This window comes from Nannobrachium achirus, assembly GCF_963921795.1.
Source record: "Nannobrachium achirus genome assembly, chromosome: 16".
NCBI classification, from domain to species: domain Eukaryota; kingdom Metazoa; phylum Chordata; class Actinopteri; order Myctophiformes; family Myctophidae; genus Nannobrachium; species Nannobrachium achirus.
Genome location: NC_137823.1, coordinates 28,786,132 through 28,809,886, shown reverse-complemented (window position 1 = coordinate 28,809,886; position 23,755 = coordinate 28,786,132). Strand labels below are relative to the sequence as shown.

Below are 23,755 nucleotides of genomic sequence, written 5' to 3'. Positions count from 1 at the left end.
TGGACGAAAATAGAGCGGAGCCCTATGTTGAAATTCATGACCGGACAACACACCCAGCATCACAGCGCTCCTGACCTTGGCGCACGTGATCCGTATGCTAGCCCACCGGCGTCTACCCTGACAGATTGTTTTTGGGCTTTTATGCCTTTATTGATAGAACAGTAGACTGTCAGGAAATGGGGAGAAACGCAGCAAAGGTCGTCGGGATCGGGACTCAAACCCCGTGACACGCTGTCAGGCATCAGAGCCTATGGGGCATGCGCCTGGACCGGTAGGTCCAGTGGGCGCCCGACAGATACTCTTCTAGATGTTCAACGCCAGACAAAGCGGTACAACAAGGACCACATAGAACCCTCCTCAAGAAGAGTGACATCAAACCACCACCATCAGTAAGACTCCCTAATCGGGAGATAAGCGACGGTCAGGTCACATACACAACTTTAGAAGGCAATGGTAGCCAATCCGGAGGGAATATGGGAAATGGGACATATCCATGTCGATGACATGACTTTAGAGATACAGTGTACCGCTTTGAGTGATTTTAGGGGCAAAATCTCTATAGGAGCAGTGTCCAACAGTGTGTTTTGCAAGAATCGGCCTCATGGTGGCGCTAGAAGAGGGCCATGTGAGAAATTATGGTGTGGAGTGGAGGTTGTGGTTTGGCAGCCAAGGAGTGTGTGTGCACGGATAGGGGCAACGGTGGCGGAGATATGACTAGGGCAAAAGTGTGACGTGACGTGTTGACGGACAGACTGACAGACAGACAGCCGGTGGAGGTTTTGATAGTAACTGCACGGTCGAAACTAGAGTCCCTGGCTGTTGATGGCCACACCTGGAGCTCTATACCTGTCACCAGGGAGGAATCACAGGGGAGTAGTACGGCGGCGTGAGCACAGAGGCACCAACGTGCCACAGCTTAGGGGGCGTCACAAGGGGGGGGGGGAAGTGGGACTGAGTTACTAGGGCCCAAGGTGGAGGGGCCCTAGTAACTTTAGCTATTGAAAAATAGCAGATATACAAGCTCACAGCGCGGCACCGTCGTGAAAATGTGTGCAAATCTTTGAATAGGCCTATATGTATTTTTTAAGTGAACATTTGTAACTCAAATTTGCTTCTGGGGGTCCCGGGAACTAAATATTTTGAGATGGGGGTCCGTGGCCAAATACATATCATCTTGGGGGTCCTTGACATGAAAAAGTTTCAGCACCACTGACATGGAAACATAGGTTTCTTGCACACATTTTCACAATTTTTCAAAATAGCAGATCTACAAGCTCGCCCGAGTGCCGCGCTGTGAGCTTGTATATCTGCTATTTTTCAATAGCTAACATTCATGGGGGCCCGCAGTGAATCCTTGTACCCAGGGCCCAGATTTTGGTGTGACGCCCCTGGCCACAGCACCACCGACCACCACTGCTGCCTTCCCCTGGGTCCCCCTCCTGTGGCAAAGGCTGTGGATCACGCATCGGTCTGAGCAGCCACCTGGCTTTGCACCAGGAGAAAACATCACAATAATCAACTCATATATTCTATTCGGAGCAACGTCGCCGTCGACATTGATGGACTGCCAGCATCTCTGTGTGTACATGCTCTGCCACGCAGGCTCAGGTGAACAAACGTATGCGTCTGCGTCCGCACACACTACTACTACTACTGGTGTGCTGGTCTCTAGGTGCAAAAGGCACTTTCCACTACTATGCTGGTTATATATTACTGCATGTTATTGCCACTTACCAGTCCAGAATTCACAGAGAGGGAGGGGCAGAAAGAGGAGGAGAAAAGAGAGTGAGAGAGAGATGAGTGAGATAGAGAGAGAGAGAGAGAGAGAGAGAGAGAGTAGGGGAGGGAAGGAATCTTATGTAAGGCTATGCTCTGTTATGTGAACATGAAGAAAGCTCTACATCCACACTGCAAAACTCTGAGTGTAATGGACCTTTACAGGTCTCTTTTTTGCACTCTTCAGAGTGAATTAACTCTCATGATTAAAGAACCACGGTGCTGAGGATGGTCCGCCGATCAAAAGAGGACAGAGATGGCAAAAGAGAGAGAGGGATGAACAGAACTCAGACTGAGGCAGGGGAAAGAGAGACAGAGGATGCCGAAGGGAGATAAAGGAGATGAGTGGAGGGAGTGATGGATATGGAGGGTGGAGGGGGGAGAGGGAGAGATAGAGGGGCTGTCAGGAGGCTCATCCCGCAGCAGACTCTAAATATCCTGTGATGCGCTGACCTAGACCTACAGAGAGGAGGACTTTGTTTACCGGACAGATGTGGGGAAAGGAGACTCACGAGGAGGATGAGGAGAGGAGGGGGGGGGGGGGGGGGATCAAGAGATAGAGGGAGGGAGGTAGGGATGGGACGATATGATCATTTCATATCACGATTATTGTGACAAAAGAAATTGCGATTTACGATATTATCGCGATGATCAAAAGCCATTATCCTGGGGCGGAACATTTCCCAAAAAATTGCAGATCTACAAGCTCACAACGCGTTGCAACGCGACACGTTGTGAGCTTGTAGATCGGCAATTTTTTTGGCAAAGACATTTGATAGAGAGTGAAAAAAAGACTATCAAGTACGTATATTATCAGTAGCTACCTTTTACCAATTATAGAGGGTTTAAGTGGTACCGGATATGCAGCTCGGCAAATAAATTTGAATTGATCCCATGCAGTGCATGATGGAGGACGATATCACGATTAAGGCCCATTCCCACTGGGCCAGATAACAGATAAAAAAATCTCTTTCTCCAGATATTTTTCCATTCAAAGTGGATGGTAGATACAGATAAAAAAAATATCTGCCACAGATATTTCTTTTATTTCTTTTTATGATTATTGTTTTTTATCACGATAAACGATAATATCGCGTATCGTCCCATCCCATCCCTCGAGGGAGGAGCAGGGAAGAGATAGATACCTTCATTATCCCAAGGGGGAAATTCACAGCAGTTAGAGGGAGTGTTAAGGGAGCATGGCAGAGGAGGAGAGGGCAGGTGTATGTGTGTGTGTGTGTGTGCGTGTGTGTGTGTGTGTGCGTGTGTGTGTGTGTGTGTGTGTGCGTGTGTGTGTGTGCGTGTGTGTGTGTGTGTGTGCGCGCGCGTGTGTGTGTGTGTGTGTGTGTGTGTGTGTGAAAAACGGCACACCCACAAGAAGACAAGGCGCAGGGTAGCAGAGAGGGGTGGGGCTGCTTCCTCCTACACACAGGGAAACCACTGCAATCTCTCCCATCCTCTTCCTCAGTCTCTCCCTTCCAGCACCCTGTGTCTCTCTCTCTCTCTTCCCATGTTTTTCCACTTCTCTGAGCTCTCTCCTCGTCATTCTCAGATACAAACACTCAGGGCAAAAACGCCCCCCCTCGAAGAGCTTATCCACATACATGATGTACTCGAGAGCCACTTAACATAGAAACTCCCCCACTGACATTTTCTGTAAACAGACCTGTTCTCGTTACGCACACACACAGCGAGCTTGGACCATGCAGGTTACCACAGGTGAACCATGTTGCAGAAATCTAAGGAATTGGACTGAATTGTTCAGTGTTAACATATTTCTGATGCGTGTATGTAGGGTGCAAACATCATTTCCTAACGGACGAATAAAATAGTCTTATCAGGTCTGCGTATGCATGTGATGTAGCAGGGACATGCTGGGCCCCTGATTCAGCCCAGGAAAAAGAGTTGGAGAGGCCCTCGTTGCGAGCTACAGAGAAAGATCTCTCTCTATAGCGCTATAGAGAGATCTCTCTCTCTCTATAGCGCTGCTGCTACTCAAAGATTTGCCATTTCAGATCATGACAAGTGACAAGCCAGGGAGCCAATTACATGAGTTATATTTCGTCGTTGTCGGGTGGAAACCTTGTATGTCCAAAACCGTTTGTTTTGTATTTATCATTTTAAAAATGATTTAAACTAATGAAAACAGCCGATCTACAAGCACAAAACGCCTCACAGCGCGAGGCGTTGTGTGCTTGTAGATCTGCTGTTTTCACTACTTTTGTGCGACGGCCTTGTATGATGAAGCAGGGCTTTGCTTTGCGAAAAAATGTACAAATTTGAAACTTGGAGATACAAGGTTTTTGCCCGACAGTGACAATTTACTTTGTTGGCCGCCCAGCCCCCAAAATGGAACGAAGGCTGACATTTTATTTGTAATTTTTTCCTAATGGCCGGCCTGGATCGGCCGGGAATGAACCGCCTGTCGGGAGTTGTCCCGCTTTTCCCAATGGCTAGCACGTCCCTGTGATGTAGTGTGTTATTGTGGCATTTTCGCCCCTTGGGAGCCGTTTTATTGGAGCGGTGGTGACTGGGGGAGGGGAAACAACTAAGATACATAGAATGCAGGGTGGATTGAGAAAGAGAGATAGATGGGGGGGGACAAGAACAAACAAAGAGGACTGAGTCAACAATGGGGAAAAGAGGGAGGTAAAAGAGAGATTATAGCCACCAGGTATTTCTAACCGTGGCCTCCTATTTACAGATTCACATAGCCAAAGTGTCTGCTAACCCTGATAACCTTGCTGTGATCGCCTTCCCCGTTTGTTCTGGCTTGAAACGCGTATGGATGGTTCTTTAATTAGGGCTAAACAAGGCCTCTTACAGGCTGATGACCTCTACTGTCATCCTGATCTGTGACATAAACATTTGTCAGGGATAATCTACTGTATGTCAACAGTGACACTTAGTGGTGGGAAGTAGATACTGCAGCGCAGAGGAATATAGCCATAGCAGGCATAATCTGCTTTTATTGGTTTGACTACATCTTTGAGTGGAAATATAATAATGCAGCATTAGATGCTTTCAGTCATGTAGACATGGAGTGGATTAATTCCAGGCTTACTGTTTTTCGGTAGTAAGTAAAGACTATGGGAAGCCATTTGAGATTAGGATTCATATTTTGATTTGGGAAAAATATTCTCACATGCTTATTAATACAAAATATGTATATATATATATTTTTTTTGTGTGTGTGTGTGTGTGTGTGTGTGTCACTGTTCTAAAATGGACAGTTGAGTTGAGTAGGTCAGTAAAAAGCACCTCGTTTAATATAAGCTGTGCTCAATAACTCGGTTTTGTCTTAATCAGAAAGGTTTAAAGCTATACTGTGTAAGATGCCCAACTAGTGGTCATTAGCCCTATAGCAAACCGCGGTCGCGTCCGCGTCTTTCGGCCGTTTTTCGTACCTTCAGACCCCCGCGTCTGCCTCCACCTCGCTGAGATCTATCTTTTGAGGGGTCCCTTGTTCCTGTGCGTTCAGTAATTCCAGAGATACGGACTCCTTCACCCTGCCTGGTAGGCGAAATTACCTAGAGAAGGGATGGTACAAACGGGCGACAACAAATATGGCTGCCATAGCGACCCCACTTCAAGATGCGCTGTGATTGGCCGGCAGTTGTATAACCCTCGCTGTGATTGGCCGGTAGTGTGATGACGCAATTTTGGCGCGAGATCCGGTCCACGGCAAGGATCGCAGTTTACATATATAGAGAAGGCTTTACAGGCTGAAATTCACGGAGTGGGTGTTCTAAAACTTTAGCGATTTAACAGTTAGGACAATTTTAAGATTTGTTTTATAAAAAAAGTTACATGGTACAACTTTAATCACCATAATGTGATAAAAGAAAATCAATGCAAGACAACACCACAAAACTATCACATTACAAAAGGCATATTAATGTGTAGCAGCACCACTTGCCAAATTCTTGATTGAACTAGTAAAAATGAATTAATTTAAAATTGACCTGCTCCTGCTGCCGTGACATCTCTTTCTGAGGCTCTTGTCACAATAAAATCACTAACCTCTGTGGATTTTCTTTTACATTTTTAAGCAGACAGGCTGGAATGGCTGAAATCCAAGTACAACACTTTTGCTTAGAAAATGCATGTCTATAACTTTAATTCACAGATATCTTTGATGGTACCTGACTGTGGGCATAGGCCTTGATATGTAGGCATAACAAGGACTTGTTGAAGTGATGAATGTATCACACCATCTGACAGAGCACAGAGGCTCTCTGCTGCAGGATAGATAGATATACTGTATGTACATGTAGGCTTGAGGGTATTATTATCGAAAGCCTAATATCTCAAGACAGACTGATAGCTACGCATGAGATCATCAGATGAAGAGGAACAAACAGATGGTTAGCCAGACTGTCCGAAAGCCAAACACTGAGCTAAGTAAGGCATAATGAGCAGCAAAGTGATCATTGGGTTAATCATCGACAAATTAACCCAAGTTAATGCAGGACCCCAACATGAAGTGGAGAGGCACTTGAAGCAACCTAAATGACGCTTATTACACAGCTACTTATTAAAGAAATAAATTAATTTACACAAAAGATAGAATAAAAACACATTTATTTATTTAAAAAAGGATTTCCTTGTTTCTGGTAAAGAGATCCGTCCAGCGCAACAAGGCCAACTCCCCAAACATACGTAGATCAAACTATCAGTCTCGGTAGTGCTGGTCAAATATGAATCAAGATTTGTAAGTATTGCCCATTTCTGGCCTCAAATATTTTCAGAAGCATACTTCTATCTGACTATCAGAATGACGTTCGTACAGTAGCAGCGGTCTGCTATCAAGAAATAACAGACCATAGAATGGCATGGCTGACCAAACACAATCGATTAATTCAACCAAGCTGTGTAATAACGCAGGATAAATTCAGGGTAGAGGGACTGCTACAAGTGGTTACCACTGTACACAATACTGGCATTGTATCGATATACAAAGGCTGGACACTTCAACAATGACTACCAGTGTAACTGTACAAACAGTAAAACATAACAGATAGCCAGGGACCCACAAGCCCAGAATGGGAGATGACCTGTGATGTCATGCCGTACTTTTTATTTCTGTTTTATCTATTAGTTTGGTCATTAAGGTCCACAGAATGCGAGGCCTGCTCTGCCGGAAACATCGCGAAAAGAAGTTATGGCCATTTTTATATTCACTGTCCCATCGACTTCACTATACAGGAAAAGAAGAATATTAAATTAAGAAAATAAATTTGCTTTAAGTAGCAGGTGAGGGGTCAAACTAGGGGTTCTTCATGATTCTGAGTCCATTGCAAGCATTTGTTTTGCATGAAAAACATTCCTAGGGCAAAACTCATCACTTTCAACCCTATTCCTTGAGCTTTTGGGCTTGTGGGTCCATGACTAAGAGGACAGATGGAGAGTTGGGTTGACTTCTACAGTAGCCCACCTACATTTACATTCAGTGCTAAATGCAGACACAATGCAGAGAGAGGTGATGGGCTTGGGGGATATTTTGGCAATCATACAGTGGTACTAATGCGAGATGGATGCAGGGTGGTGGGGCTGCCGCCGGAGGCCTACGGGTAGCTCCTGACTGAGAACTTAATGCCGTGGTTATTGAGGCGGTCGATGAGGCTGGTTTTACAGAACGCTGCACCTGGAGTATACACTCCTCCCCTGGCAATGATGAGAGAGAGAGAGAGAGAGAGAGAGAGAGAGGCGGAGAAATAAAGAGCGAGGGTAAGAAAGACAACATTTGTTTGTATGCCTTCAGAATGAAAAAAATGTGAAGAAAGACAGGAAGAGAGACAGTCTCCTCCTGATTCAGTGGTTCTCAACCTGTGGGTCGGGACAGGGGGGTCCCCAAATTACTTTGGGGGGGGGGTCCCCAGATGATTAACTTAATGTGCAACATTGTTTTTTCACTCAACAGTAAACAAACCAACATAAAGTTTAAGTGTAGAGACCTACACATTTCTAAAGTGACAATTTAAGGCCTTTTTAATACCTCTAAAATGGCAAATTAAACATTGGCCAAATTGTCAAATATTAGAGGCATACATTGTGAAAATAGCAGATCACGTAGACAAAATGTAATGCCTCAACTCTCGTAGGCTGTTTGGTGTGGAGGCGCCTTTAGTGCTCGTCAGGGTGGGGGGGGTCCCCAGTTATTATTTTGGGGGTGGCCTGAAAAGGTTGAGAACCAGTGTCCTAATTCCTGGCAAATGCTCATAAAGATATACTGTAGAACAGGGGTCTTCAACAGGGGGTCCGGGACCCCCAGAGTTACTACAGGGGGTCCTCCCAATCTTACAATCCTTTTTATATTAACAACCTGAACCCTAGTGTCCATATTCTGAGAACTGTAGCCAAAAATAGCAGATCTACAAGCTCACAACGCCTCGCAGCAAAGAGGTTTGGTTTAGAGGGGGAAAAGAGCAGATTAGGTACAGAGTGAAAGGTCAAATTTATTAAGTATTGACGGTTCAAGTGGTTAAATGTCTAGAAACACAAAATGACATGAATCCAAACTACACTGATGATTGTGCAGTCAAACGATGAAACTATATGGAATCTATGAACAGGTTGTGGGGGTCCCTGCTTCATCTCTCTCTCTCAACTAAGGGGTCCTTGGCCTGAAAACATTGAAGACCCCTGCTGTAGAAGTGTGTGCACTGTGCTGTGTGAAAAGCTAGCAGACTATGAGTATCAGACAGAAAGACTTAAAGACAGACAGACTGTCATCTGACCTTCTTGGGAGTGAATGCACTTCATTCAACAAGGTGACGGCTGCCTGGACCATGGCCGCTGGTGTGGCAACATAGCCAGGCTCTGTCAGCAAAGACCAATACAAGCAAACAATTACAGAAAGACACTTGAAGGACATGTTGACCCCATTGCCTATGTCTCACGAGTCATGATATACCTGCCATTACTGCCAACCACTTTCCAAAGCATACCATCATTTCAGAAAAATACAAGAACAACCAGGCACTCGCAGGAGGTAAAAAGGTTACTATAGTAAAAAGTGTAAATGGTGCTCACAGATCAAGAAGGATCAAGATATATTGGGGGGAAAAAAAGAGTCGATCCGGGCACTCATGATTAAAAAGAGGATTTATTTTTTAAAAGGCAACTGCCGACATGTTTCGACCTTGTTTCATTTCAAGCTAAATGAAATACAGACAAGACAGACAAACCCATTATGTAGTGCTGAAACGTACTACCGGTATATAATTAATTTGTCTGTCTGTATATTTCATTTCGTCCAGATGAAGACCTTTCAAGGAAGCCACATTGGATGCCATACATTTCAGTTACAATATGAAAAGCAACTTAAGCAGACACTTGAAACCTTCTTGAGATCGGTAATACTAATACAAAATTGTATTAGTTAGGTTTAATCAAATCACGTAAAATTATCAGTACTTCTCAAATATTTGATTAATCGCTAGGAAAATCGCAAAGAAAATAATCGATAGTTGCGGCACTACAAATAAGCAGGGCGTGGCTGTTTTTACCTGCTCCTATGACCTGAGTGCAGATCTTGGCGTTGGGGTGACCCTGTGAGGGGTCCTGTCCCTCTGAGAAGCCCTCCCCAAAGAACGTCAGGCTGAAACACGTGTCCTCCATCTGAGAGAGAGAGATCCGGAAAGTAAGGAGACCAGGCACGTGCACACATACACATCAAAGAGGGCTTGAACCCCTGCCCTTTTATCCTTCTGTAAAAAGTGCCCTCTCCAGACTATGAAATGCAGTTTTTTCTATGGTGAAAGAAACGCAAATGCCCTGAAGGCAGCCTTCAAGAGCATTGCCTTGTCCAAACTCTCCTGAACTTGAAGGCAGTATCTTATGTTGAAAAAATTGCCCTCTCCGTGTAGAAATTCATGCGGTACGTACCGCACTCCAATCACGCACTGAAAATAGCCGACCTCCAGGCTCACAACGCATCGCAGCGCGACGCTTTGTGAGCTTGGAGGTCTGCTATTTTCAATATTTCCACCAAAAGGCCCTTTTCAAATTCCAGCCCCTGCCTCTCTAACATTCTCTGCACGTCCCTGAAGGAGACCAAAAGGAAGGGAGGCTTTCAGTGAGGAAGTGACTCTGCCAAGGAGTGTGATGAGATGAGATATACTTTATGGATCCCCGAAGGGACATTGAGGCATTACATTACATAGCAGCATAATGTGACTAAATAAACAACAGCAAGACAAACAAAAACACATCAGACACACGTGGATATACAGTAATCACGCATGAACAAGGCCAACATAGAACCACTCGCATTTGGTACCAGGGAGAGAGTTCTCGTTCATTGCACATTGTTGCTTGAATGAGTGCCTGAGTTTACAAACGGACAAAGAAAACCCAATACACCCAGAACAAAACTCTTCTGAAGTAAAATGCGTTCTGACCTGCTTCATCGTGGGGCCAGTCTTGGAGAACAAGCCAAAGGAGAAGAACGATGGAAACTGAGGACGCAAATAACAACAAATTACCACTCAGTACAATCTCGAGTGTTCATTTAACTGCAATATCCGGGACTTAAACAGGTCTCAGAGTAAACAGTTGTGCAGCGACTTACAGTAATTTATTATGTCATTACAATTACTCATTATTACATACGTAGTTATTAATGGCTTATATAACATAACCAAACCTTTTATAAGCTCAACTGAACATAAAAAATGTCAATCTACTTCTTTAATTGAAAGTTTATAATTCCATACTGTAAAATTGTATAGCATGTTTTTCATCCGTGTACATGTAAATGTTTCAACGCTTCCATTTAGCAAGTATTATACAACTTGCAGTAGTGATTCCACGTTTACGCATACAGTATAGCCATAATCTAAAAGTCGACATGTAACCATAGCGTTCATGCAGGATTTTACAAATATTTTACTGCCCTCAAGCCACCACTAATCTCAAGGGCTTCAGATGAACTGAATTCTTCTAGTCAGCATATTGGAATATGGCGTATTTCATGGCAATAGTAGTGAAATGCCTGCGATAAGGGGATGACAGGTGAGTTGTGTGCCTACTGTACCATAGCGAGGAGTTTCCTGCCCAGGCTGAACTTCACCATGAGCCAGAAGACCAGACCCCCGCAGAACATTTTAACAAGCGGGAACAGACCACCAACGCCAACATAGGCACTGTACTGAACCTGCAGAGGAGAGGAGAGGAGTTTAGTTCATTTGATCAACTCAAAGTAGCAAGTCTTACATACACACAGTAGCACTGTTTGAGGCGATCAAAAGGAATAGGCTGAAGCTATAAAGCTTATGAATGCCTATCCTACTTATTCATGGTTTAAGATAGAGTAATATGGTATAAAAGTGTTCAAATTCACCATATAAAGAGAATGTAAATAAAACGACATTTTGATGGCAACAGGGGGAGGGATGGTTTGAGAGACATGGTTAAAGTAGGAATGGGACGAAAGGACCGATGGGACACAGTCAGGGGGAAAGAAAAGAGGAGAGGAAAGCTTTTTGGGAGGGGCATAGCTACTGGCGGAGGGGTGAAGAGCAAAGGAGAGGAAATAGGTACTGTAGGTGGAAGGGGGAGGAAGTGAAGGTAGAGAGGAAACAGTGAAGCAAATAGAAAGGAGAAGGCGGGAGGGAGATACAGAGATGAAAGGGGAAATAGCAGAAAGGAAACAAAAAAGGAAGTAATTGGGGAGACAGAGGGGAGAGAGAGAGAGAGAGAGAGAGAGAGAGAGAGAGAGAGAGAGAGAGAGTCAGATGGAGAGATGAGACTTCAAACCAAATAATGAACAGTGGAGAAGTGATTTATCACCACCACATGTGACTCATCATATTTCCACTCCACTGGTCTAAACAACGCAATCACAAGGTTTTTTATTAAGGCCAGTTTCCTCTGGATGACAATAAAATACTGACAGCAGCTGGAATAGCTGACCTACTCTCGCTCTCGTTCACACACACACACACACACACACACACACACACACACACACACACACACACACACACACACACACACAGTAGAATAACAAGGTGTGTGTGTGCGCGTGTGTGTGTGTGCGCGCGTGCGTGCGTGCGTGCGAGAGAGAGAGAGAGAGAGAGAGAGAGAGAGAGAGATAGAGAGATAGATCACAGGTACTAGTTGGATAAATTCTGCTTAAGTTACAACTTCTCCTAAAAACTGCGTAGGCTCGGCTGTAAGCTCAGCTGGATAAGGAGCGTGTTATGAATATGAAAGTCAGTGACTGATCACTGACTTGAACCCTGGCATTCCTATTCTGGTGTGAGCATTCGGCAACAATAGCAGATCTACAGGCTCACAGCGCGTTTTGAGCTTGGAGATCTTCCATTTCCGGCATAGAGATTAGCTGTTGAGGGAATTAAGGGGAGGAGACAACGAAGTATAAAAGATTTAAGTGGTATGTGATAAACAAATGATCACCTGGCAGTATCATCCCTTGTTAGCATGCCTATTTAAAAATAGATCATTATTTTGAGCGGTGCTCCTGGTAATGAGCTCAGCTCCAACATCTGGCTTTGTCTGGTTCCCAAAAAATCTCCGGTCCCACAAAAATGTGAAGCGTGGCTTACATCTGGCCTAGATATGGCCAACATCTTGGCCCAAACGTCTCAAAGTTTGTTGTACGCCCAGGGTCCCATTGGCCAAGCTTCGCAGGACGCGCTGTGATTGGCCGGCGGGACGCTTGATGAAAATAAAAATAAATGAAAAGACGCCGCTCACTCCACACTAGGTGTGATTTCTAAATATATATTATACAGAGCAAAAGCTGGTGTTGTGCTGTTATGTGAGTCTTACTGGTGAACGATCTTCTTCTTCGTAAAGATACCGCTGGGTTCTCTTAACTACAGAGGGGTCGGAGCCCATGAAAGGGATGGCATACTGATGGATCTCCTTACTGAAGAACACAGAGCCCCTGGAAACACACACACACACACACACACACACACACACATACACACACACACGAGAGAGAGAAGACAGACACGTCTAGACTTAATGATTCTACCCCTCGGCTTACAGCGTGAACACAGCACTGTTCAGCACCAGCTCATTTCATCCACTGATAGTCTTTTAAATCCGCTCTACAACTGCTGAGCAGTTTCCAATAAAATCTCATTACTCTTGAATGGAAACCAGTCCTCCGGAAAATAATAGCCTGCAAACTGCTGGCATCCTGCCGAAACCCTTCACCTCCAATTGTGCCTTTTAACTTTTATGAAAACTCGACGATACAAAAATACATATATATTTCTGTGACATTAATTAAGATTAGAAGAAAAATAAATAAAATTGTTGTGTACAGCACCTTTGTTACAGAGTGCTTTACACATGAAGCAGAATACACATGTGGAAACAACAAAAGACATAATGTAAACATGTATTAAAAGCTCATCTACAGTATTTTTAAGCAGGGATTTAAAACTAGGTACCGACTCAGCCAGCCTATTCTGCAGGGGAAGGCCCAGGGGCCCAGTTGTCCGGATTTAACATGAAGCAAACACAGAACTAAAAGTTATATAATTGGCCGCTAGTTGCGCTGTTCTGGTACCAAAAGCAATCTGTTCTCCATTCATTTTCCCTCAAACCTTCTTACCTTAATAAACATTGTCATAAATACTTCCTGTTGCTAGTTTAAAGTCTTGTTTCAATCACCATGATATGCGTTTTGTGAAAATATGGTCCCATTTATTTTATAATTAATGTTAAAGCAGGGTATGCCGCCATCTTTTACAGTCTATCTATGGGAAGGCCATTCCAAAGTGTACGACTTCTTATAGCAAAAGCATGCATGGTCTCCTTCATCTTTAACCTGCACTTTGGAATACTTAGAAGTGCTTCGCCTAAGGATCTCAGACTACACGTTTGCACATAGGGGGAAAGCAAATCAGATATGTAAGACGTAGCTAGACCTGCCCTGGCTTTCTAGATCATAAGTTAAATCAATTCTGAAAGTGATTGATTTGGCAGTCAGCCCAGTGTAGGGAAGCTAAAATGGGGGAAACATAATCAAATTGTTTGGACCCAGTTAAACGGCGAGCTGCAGCATTCTGAACTAATTGGATGAACAAACTTTTTTTGTAAGGCAGAGTTGCAGTACTCAGGCGTGAAAAGATAAACACATGAACTTTTGTCAGATCAGTGATGGACAAAAATGACTTGATTTTCAGAAATAAGGATTGAACGACCTTCTTGACATGGTGTTCAAGGTTAAGATCGGGGTCAAAAGTGACACCTAGGTTTTTAACAGTAGGCTTGAGATTTGAGGATATTGGGCTGAGGTGCTTTTCTACCTGGGCTCTGGCGAGAGGGGGGCCAAACACTAAAACATCTGATTCCATGTCTGGTCACTCTGGTGTATACAAACTAAATGCTGCTTCCCCATGTTTATCTCTGGTTTTAGGGACAGAAAGCAGACATTTCCCAGATGACCTAAGAGATCTGAATGGTTCATGATATTGCACAAGATCAGAAATGTATTTTGGCCAAAAAACACTCAAAGCTAAAACAACAGTATTTTGAAATCAATTAATTTAAGTGTAAGTATTATGATATATGCTCCACTTTCTTGGTATTAGTAAGGACTTGAGCAGAGCGTTCTGAATCAACTGAATCAATCAGTGGTTTTTCTAGATCCTGCTGAGACATACTGTCCTTTAAGTCATGCTATATTTTTAGGTGATAGTAGGATGACTTTGTGATTGTATTAATGTGGCTATTTAAAATTCAGTCCAAGACTACAAACGTTTGTTTCACTTTACTAGAGGTTTTTAACAGGCAGGGTTTGCACCACCGCAGGGGCATTTGTATAATCATTGGCAATGTACTGTATAGCGTCAGCGGTCAGACATAACTTGTATCAGAGTGCCCACCAGGGTTCAATACACCAACAGTTGTGGCAAATGGTGTACTTGTATTTGAAAGTAAACAAACGGAACACCCCTTACCCCTGACCCTCAGTTCGGTACCTGCCAAGCCTTGATAGACCAATTAAAATGTCATCACTCCTAATGGTAGTGCACTAGTCAGACAGTAACCCCCCGCTCTGAGATAGCATTTACAGCACCTCTTTTTAACTCTGGCTCCCACCACAGGCATGGGTTTGTGGCCAAACTTCTTCCTCAGTTGGCGTAGAGAGTGGCTGTCTGCGAAGCCGTAGATGGCAGACTGCCAGGTGGCATCGTGGCCAACGCCGCCCTGCAAGGAACGGAAGGACACCAGAGCTGACTTCACCTCAGCTCCCATTCAATTCAATTGAATTGCTCTCTGACAAGAACAGTGAGGAATGACAGGAATGAGATGCAACAATTTCACATTTTTCATTTTTTTCTTGTTTTTTGGTCTTCCCAGTGTCTCTTCCAAAACCCAATTCATTAACTCTAAGCCTTGCCTTTCATTTCAGTGATTTTCTGAAAGGGCATGTCTGGTCCGGTACTCTTTTGAAATCGGCCCCAGTCTATGTCACAGGGGGCTCATTTCCTATTGGGCCCCCTCGAGAAGGGGGCGGTACTTTTTGGGAGGCTATATTCTATTGAGACTATATATATATGCTATAATTGGAACGATACAGAAAAGATTAGCATGGGTGCCATGGTATCTTTTTTGTATCGTCCCAAATTTAGCCCAAAGATAGCATCCCGTTGCCAACAAAGGGCATTTTGGTATTGCATCTGAAATGGCTTGGAATTAGAGACAGACAGAACATGAAATGTCAATATCTGAGTGGTTGTTTAGGCTAAAACCTGTATAAAACCGTATTATGGACCAATATTTATATAAAATATCTATTTTTAAAAGCATGGTGTGGCCCCTTTAAACAACTTCTGCTTTGTCAGAGGACTGTTATGCTTATCAAGACTTAACACTTACACCTTTTATCGAGGCTTATGTATATAATTTTAAACGTTTAACACTTTCCTCTTCTGACAATTTGTTCTTTAAGACAGGAAAAGATAAGATAGTCTACCTGGGGTCCAGTGGTAACGGTGAAGAAGCTCTCCACTGCTGTAAGTGTTCCTGAAACGTACATACCTAAACTTAAATTGAGTTCATTGTTTGTTTGTTTTTTTACAATTTATTACATTTCTAACATGGCTGAAACACAGCAAAGTGTTAAACTATTCATCATGTTCAATTAATAAGTAATAATAATATATTATTATTATTACTTGCGTCAGTGTAGCACGCAATTGATACTTTCGATGCCATCTGTTTCTGGTCGACAGTACAAAGGCAGGGCCATTAGCCAATGAGGGAGCACCGTTCTTGGTGACGTCACCACCAACAAGTGCGACCTGATATAAATAACCAGGCGCAAGTTGGCTCCTCGACAGAATGAAGCACTGAAGAGCACCGAAAGTAGTACTTGCTCGCTCTGCTAGTGCTGGCACACAAGTAGGCCATATATGGCCATGAGTGCACAAGTCGCAAGTTGGCACCTCAACAGAATGAGGCAGATTCTTGCTAAACATAATTTTTTGGACACTGCTCCTACAGATTTTGCCCTAAAATCATGCAAAGCGGTACACCATATCTCTAAAGTCATGTCATCAACATGGATCTGTCCCATTTCCCATATTACATCCTGATTGGCTAACATTGCCTTCTAAAGTTTGTGTATGCGACCTGGCGGTCGCTTATCTCCTGATTAGGGAGTCTTACTGGTAATAATAATCTATATGATTTAGATCTAGTTTCTAGGTGAGCACAGCGTTGTGTACCTTTGAATTGCTTCTGGGTATAGAGAATGCCCATGTCTGCTGGGATGGAGTCAAACCCACAACTGCCGATCACATACACGCCCTTGTCCAAGGCCTTACTGTGATACACCAGCTGCATGCGCTCCAGAAACTGTGTATGGAGGAAGGACACACACACATTCATTAATATTTGCATGCATGAGCGCTCACACACAAGTGTGCACTTATAGACACAAATTAACATGTGCACTCACGTGTACAAAGGCATGCATGCAGAGGCACAAACAGCATTGAACACACACACACACACACACACACACACACACACACACACACACACACACACACACACACACACACACACACACACACACACACACACACACACACACACAATTGATTGTACCGTCATCGCTGCAGTCTTTTTTTAGTGACTCAGCAGCAGTAAAACAAATATCAAACGATAAAAAGCACATTAAAAACAATGGTAACAGTCATAAAAGGTGGCCTTTCAATTACAACCTACCTGAGGCTCCCCACTAATGTCTATGCAGTGAGCTCCATTCTCAATGCAGGCTTTCACCACAGGCTCTCCATAAAATCTGTACTGAAAGGGGACAGAGGGGACAATACAGTCAGAAACATTACATTATTGTCCAAACATACTGAGAAATATTTCCTTGCTGTTGTAGGCCTATGTTTCATTGTTATGTTTATTATTAATACTAGAACAGCGACCTGGCCAACTCGGAACAATGTAAATAGGGAATGAATGCCCCGCCCTTTAATGCAAACCCCATTATACCTGTTTTCATAGGACCCGTTTTGACCATCTGTCTGCCTGTGTCCATTTATGCCCATATATGGAGATATCTGTATCTGTCTGTCTGTCTGTCGGCGTCCATTTTATGTCCATATATGGAGATCACTGCAGTTATAGTTCTGGGCAGGGCCGGATCTCCCCATAGGCAAGGGGGGGCATTGCCCCCCTAAATGCCCTGTCTGCCCCACCAAACAAGATGGCATGAAAAAATAAGAAAATATATATATATTTTTATTTTTTATTTTTTTTATATATATTATGCTACAGCTGTCGCACCACCAAAACCAACACCATTTCATTATATATACATTTTAAAAACTCCGATCGCCAATGCCATCTCTCTCCCTCTCTGCACCTCAAAATAAGTAAAACAAATAATAATGTACCAGCCAGGCCAGCAGCTCCGCCCCCGATATGCGTTGAATGCGTAGGAGGGAACAGCAGTCAGTCTCGTCTCGACAGACAAGTACACGCACCACTTCTGGTTGCCAACTAACTTCAGTTTTGTCCAGCGCATTAAGGAACTAATCGAGAGAAGGAACAGTTTGTTTTTTAGTTGTGCTTGCAGCTTGTTTCACTTTAACTTCTGTTCTCTTTCTCTGGCTCTTTCGGTCAATATGCGTCGATTTCTGGTTTCTAAACCTCGCGACGCGAGTAGCACTGCTGCTACGGCAGTCCAGAGGCAGGCTCCGAGCCGTCGTCGACTCGGGGTACAGCTGCTCCTCAACCCGACCCAAACCCTAACCCCCAATTGAGTTCCACAAGCACGGCAACAAGCTGAAAACGTCGCCGTTCGCAATGCAGCAGCGGCCGCCGATAACAGCACACAGGGAGCAGGAGGTAGAGCTGCTGCTCCTCGACCCGACCCAAACCCTAACCCCCAATTGAGTTCCACAAGCACGGCAACACTAGCTGAAAGCGTCGCCGTTCGCAACGCAGCAGCGGCCGCCGATAGCAGCACGCAGGGAGACCTGCTGCTCCTCGACCCGATCCATTGAGTTCCACAACCACCGCAACACAGGCTGAAAGCTTCGCCGTACACAACGCAGCAGTGGCCGCTGCTAACAGCACTGGCTTAAGCACAACAGCACCATCACAGCCCGCTAATCTTGTGTTTCCAAAACGTCATTTTGGCAAGACAGCACGCGCATTCAGCCCGGGCTGGTACCGTGGAAGACCATGGCTGGAATATTCAGTGAAGCTAGATGTGTGCTTTTGTTTTCCTTGTCGCAAATTTGGAGGAAATAATGACAATGTCATTGTCTGTCTAGTGTCATATCTGTCTGTCTGTCTGTCTGTCGATTGATTGAAGACTTTATTAGAAGTTTGCATAGGAAAAGGTACAGTTTCATGACGGTACAGTTCACTGGTACAAGGTCTACTAAAAGGAGATCCATGAAAAGACTAAGCTTATTTCCACTGGAAACCATTGAAGTATCTCATATAACATTGAATGACAGACAAATAGAACACAGTACTATGCAGTAGATATGTAAAGAAAAAGAAAAAAGAAAACAGTAAGTCTAAACAAACAGTATATACAAAGAAGGGGCAGGGGAGGGTAGGGTTGGTCTAGGTTCATTTTTTTTACCAGTTGCGAACGGCTGCTGCCTGTAAGTGGTTTTTCAGGGCTATCTATCTAGTGTCATATCAGTGTATCAATCTATCCATCCAGTATTATCTATCATCCATCTAATGTCATCTCAGTGTCTCAATCTATCCAGTATCATATCTATCATCCATCTAGTCTCATATCAGTGTATCAATCTATCCAGTATCATATATATCATCCATCTAGTCTCATATCAGTGTATCAATCTATCCAGTATCATATTTATCATCCATCTAGTGTCATATCAGTGTATCAATCTATCCAGTATCATATTTATCATCCATCTAGTGTCATATCAGTGTATCAATCTATCCATCCAGTATCATATCTATCATCTATCAAGTGTCATATCAGTGTATCAATCTATATCTATATCAGTTTATAGTATCATTTGCATTCATCTTTGTCAATCACATGAGTTTATATAGCTATCAAACCAGTAACATGTCTGTCTTTTGTCTATCACATTATTTATCATTTCTTTAACCTTTTGTTGTTGTTTTTTTTTTTTTTTTTTTTTACTTTTTTGTGTATTTTATTTCTTAAGTTCTGTGACTTGTACTGTACACAGCATGGTGTGTCATTGGTATAAGTGTGCCAAAATGCATAGGTTTTTATGCATTTCTGGCGTTATGACCCCCTAAAAAGGTTGCCCCCCTGGCATTTCCTCTCGCCCCACCTACTACTAGAGCTTACATCCGGCCCTGGTTCTGGGTCCATTTTATGCCCATATATGGAGATATCTGTCTATCTGCGTCCATTTTATGCCCATATATGGAGTATCTGTCTGTGCCTCCAACTGTGTTGCAGACACAGTGCCGGTTCCCCCTTTAATGCAAACCTCATTATACCTGTTGTCATAGGACCCGTTTTGAACATCTGTTTGCCTGTGTCCATTTATGCCCATATATGGAGATATCTGTATCTGTCTGTCTGCGTCCATTTTATGCCCATATATGGAGATCTTTGACCATCTGTTTGCCTCTGTCCATTTATGTCCATATATGGAGATATCTGTATCTGTCTGTCTGCAATCCATTTTATGCCCATATATGGGGGCATTCATTTTATGCCCATATATGGAGAACGCGCGTGCCCGTGGGACGAACGCCCATATATGGAGAACGCGCGTGCCCGTGGGACGAACGGTTCTCGAGATACGCGGATTACATACATACACACTCACAGAGATTTTTTGTTGACTCATGTGGCGTACGTGATGTCAGAGCCTTTTATGAAGTGATGTCAACAATCAACCCCGCATAAGGAGATTCCGAACGTTTCGCGCCGGTTCGGGAAAACCGCGCGTCGGGTCGGGTCGAGACCCGGCACTGCACTCCGTGCCGCGGCGGGGAATGCGCGTGCCGAATCTGAAGCCGGTGGGACGAGTTCTCGAGATACGCGGATTACAGACACACAGACAGACAGACACGCAGAGACTTCTCGCATTTATAGATAGATGACTGCTACAACGTAAGAAGAACCGGGACAAAATGCAATAAATAAATAAGAAATAGGTGCAATTCTTGTAAATTGCAAGTGTGGTTGCACTGACGCGAGTCACAAGGAATCTGATGGGAAATGAATCCCGTCTTAACATGTATTTACCTGTACAGAACTTATTGACATGACATTGACTCAGGATGGAAAGCCCTCCCCATCGCCACACAAAGACTAAATAAACACATGACTTACTGGTCCCACACAGTTGAGAATGACCTGCCCTTGTTGACACATCAGGCCCAGGGACTCTTCATTGGACACATCTGCAACGATTATTTCGATGTTTGTCCTCAACTCTGGCATAGCTAGAAACAGAGGTTTCATTAATTACTTAATGTACAGTGGTATTGTATTGATTAATATGTGTGTGTGTGTGTGTGTGTGTGTGTGTGTGTGTGTGTGTGTGTGTCGCACGAGCGCACGCACGCACGCACGCACGCACGCACGCACGCACGCACGCACACACGCACACACACACACACACACACACACACATTATAAATAATGTAGACTATTCATACAGGTAGTTTATTTACTAAAACGTTATATGCATTAGTGCCTGCAAATCTGGACAATCTTGATACTTGGTTACAGACATTGCCTTTTGAAATTGGCCCGATTGCTGCACAACATACAAAGAAGATGCTGTCGGTTTAGTTGGTCACCCAAAAGTAGCCAAAATAATCATGTTCAACCCAGATTTAACACTAAAAAGGGCTCTAATTCGTTCTCCAGCTATACCACCAACATGTGGAACACCCGGCCTACTGCAGGCCTTAAAGGAGTGCAAATCCCTATCCTCCTTCAAAATTGGTCTGAAAAGTCACCTTCAGACAGCTGCTACTCGAGACTTGTTAATAGACTAAAGCCCCCTTGTGTTTCTCCCCCCCCCCCCCTTTATTTCCTATTTAATGCTTTTGTAAATTATGTTATTCTATGCAAAGTACTCTGTTCTATCCGTCTGTCTTTCAATGTTATGAGATAGGCCTACAATGTAGGCTTTATGTAGGCCCTACATAAAGTGGTTCCTGTGTAAATAAGCCGTAGGATCTCCTTTTAGTTGACTATTGCAAACTTCTAATAAATTCTTCAATTAATCAAAAAAACACAAACACTGCATAGTTTAGTTTGTGAATTGTAAACTAGATAATTAGCTATTGGGGAATTACCTAAATTAAGTTTGTGTCTCATTACTCAGTAATGACACACACAACAGTAAAAAACAGTAACAAAATATAAGAACAAATTCCTTCGGCATGCCTCAGCCCTGTGTTCCCTAAAAAATAAGCTCAACCCCCTGACCCTAATCCTGAACTTGACCCTGTAGTGTGTTGTCGTGTCTGTCACCAGTCTATGGTCTGTCAGTGTAGTTAGTAGTCACGCACACACTTGAGCTCAGTTAATACAGCAAATGGAGTAGCTTTTATCCATTCAAAGTCAAAGATAATGCTCTGTATTGACTTGTCCTGGCAAAACAGCAACAACAACGCTCAAACCACAGCAAAGCCAGCTGAGAATTATGTATAACAACAACATAAGCTACACGCTGTCTGTCACTGCGGTCACGCTATCTACACTTCAGGAAAAGCTGGTCGCGCTATCCTCACTTCAAAATATGGTGCGCTTCTACACGGCTGTTTACGGTTTGACAAGGGGATGGTGCGTTCAAGGCGAGCTGGTACATTATAATTTCTAGACTTTCGAGACCAAGGGTGTATAAAATATGGAACTACATACTATTCAATCAACAGATGCTTTAAATTAGACCCCCCCCCACGTAGTGATGTCAGTAGCTCATATACTGAATGAATACGATGCATAGTAGTGATGTCTGTAGCTCATACTGAATGAATATGATGTATAGAATAGTGATGTCTGTAGCTCATACACTGAATGAATATGATGTATAGAGTAGTGATGTCTGTAGCTCATATACTGAATGAATATGATGTAGTGATGTCTGTAGCTCATATACTGAATGAATATGATGCATAGAGTAGTGATGTCTGTAGCTCATATACTGAATGAATATGATGCATAGAGTAGTGATGTCTGTAGCTCATATACTGAATGAATATGATGCATAGAGTAGTGATGTCTGTAGCTCATATACTGAATGAATATGATGTCGTGATGTATGTAGCTCATATACTGAATGAATATGATGCATAGAGTAGTGATGTCTGTAGCTCATATACTGAATGAATATGATGCATAGAGTAGTGATGTCTGTAGCTCATATACTGAATGAATATGATGCATAGAGTAGTGATGTTTGTAGCTCATATACTGAATGAATATGATGCATAGAGTAGTGATGTCTGTAGCTCATATACTGAATGGATATGATGGCATAGAGTAGTGACGTCTGTAGCTCATATACTGAGCTCATATACTGAATGAATATGATGTATATAGTAGTGATTTCTGTAGCTCATATACTGAATGAATATGATGTATAGAGTAGTGATGTCTGTAGCTCATACACTGAATGAATATGATGTATAGAGTAGTGATGTCTGTAGCTCATATACTGAATGAATATGATGTATAGTGATGTATGTAGCTCATATACTGAATGAATATGATGCATAGAGTAGTGATGTCTGTAGATCATATACTGAATGAATATGATGCTTAGAGTATTGATGTCTGTAGCTCATATACTGAATGAATATGATGTATATAGTAGTGATGTCTGTAGCTCATATACTGAATGAATATGATGTATAGAGTAGTGATGTCTGTAGCTCATATACTGAATGAATATGATGTAGTGATGTCTGTAGCTCATATACTGAATGAATATGATGTATAGTGATGTCTGTAGCTCATATACTGAATGAATATGATGTATAGAGTAGTGATGTCTGTAGCTCAAATACTGAATGAATATAATGTATAGAGTACTGATGTCTGTAGCTCATATACTGAATGAATATGATGTATAGTGATGTCTGTAGCTCATATACTGAATGAATATGATGTATAGTGATGTCTGTAGCTCATATATCTTGAGTGGGACTTGGAATCACAATGTCTGGCTTTTGTGGGGCCTTCGCAGCTCCACTCGCATCCGACCGAGGGGCCTCCGCCTCGGACTCCAGAGTGGCAGACCCTTCACCCGGGGACCACCTCCAGGGACCCCTGGCGATATACCAGCGCCCCTGGGGATATAGAGACTGAGAACCGGGTGGCGAGGGGCCGACGCCGCTCCTTCTCGCATCCGACCGAGGGTCCTCGGCCGAGGGACCAACCGGGGACCCCCTGGAGCTCCGGGGACCCCCTCGCGCCGCTCCGATTTTTGGATCTCAAATGTTAACTACGATCGGACAATTT

The 23,755-nt window shown here is 43.4% G+C and overlaps 1 protein-coding gene across 1 annotated transcript in view; it reads right to left on the bottom strand.

Moving 5' to 3' along the window:
• Positions 1 to 6,343: 6,343 nt before the first annotated feature.
• The window catches only part of LOC308301257 (saccharopine dehydrogenase-like oxidoreductase), a 41,384-nt gene continuing 23,972 nt past the window's right edge, over positions 6,344 to 23,755 (bottom strand). The window contains exons 2-12 of the mRNA XM_080745178.1: positions 20,609 to 20,721; positions 17,005 to 17,085; positions 16,500 to 16,629; positions 15,746 to 15,795; positions 14,846 to 14,976; positions 12,577 to 12,694; positions 10,817 to 10,936; positions 10,182 to 10,238; positions 9,288 to 9,399; positions 8,517 to 8,598; positions 6,344 to 7,443 (exon numbers count right to left, since the gene is read on the bottom strand). Of these exons, the coding sequence (XP_080601304.1) occupies positions 7,344 to 7,443; positions 8,517 to 8,598; positions 9,288 to 9,399; positions 10,182 to 10,238; positions 10,817 to 10,936; positions 12,577 to 12,694; positions 14,846 to 14,976; positions 15,746 to 15,795; positions 16,500 to 16,629; positions 17,005 to 17,085; positions 20,609 to 20,721 (1,094 nt within the window). The 3' untranslated portion in view covers positions 6,344 to 7,343. The remainder of the gene's footprint in view (positions 7,444 to 8,516; positions 8,599 to 9,287; positions 9,400 to 10,181; positions 10,239 to 10,816; positions 10,937 to 12,576; positions 12,695 to 14,845; positions 14,977 to 15,745; positions 15,796 to 16,499; positions 16,630 to 17,004; positions 17,086 to 20,608; positions 20,722 to 23,755) is intronic.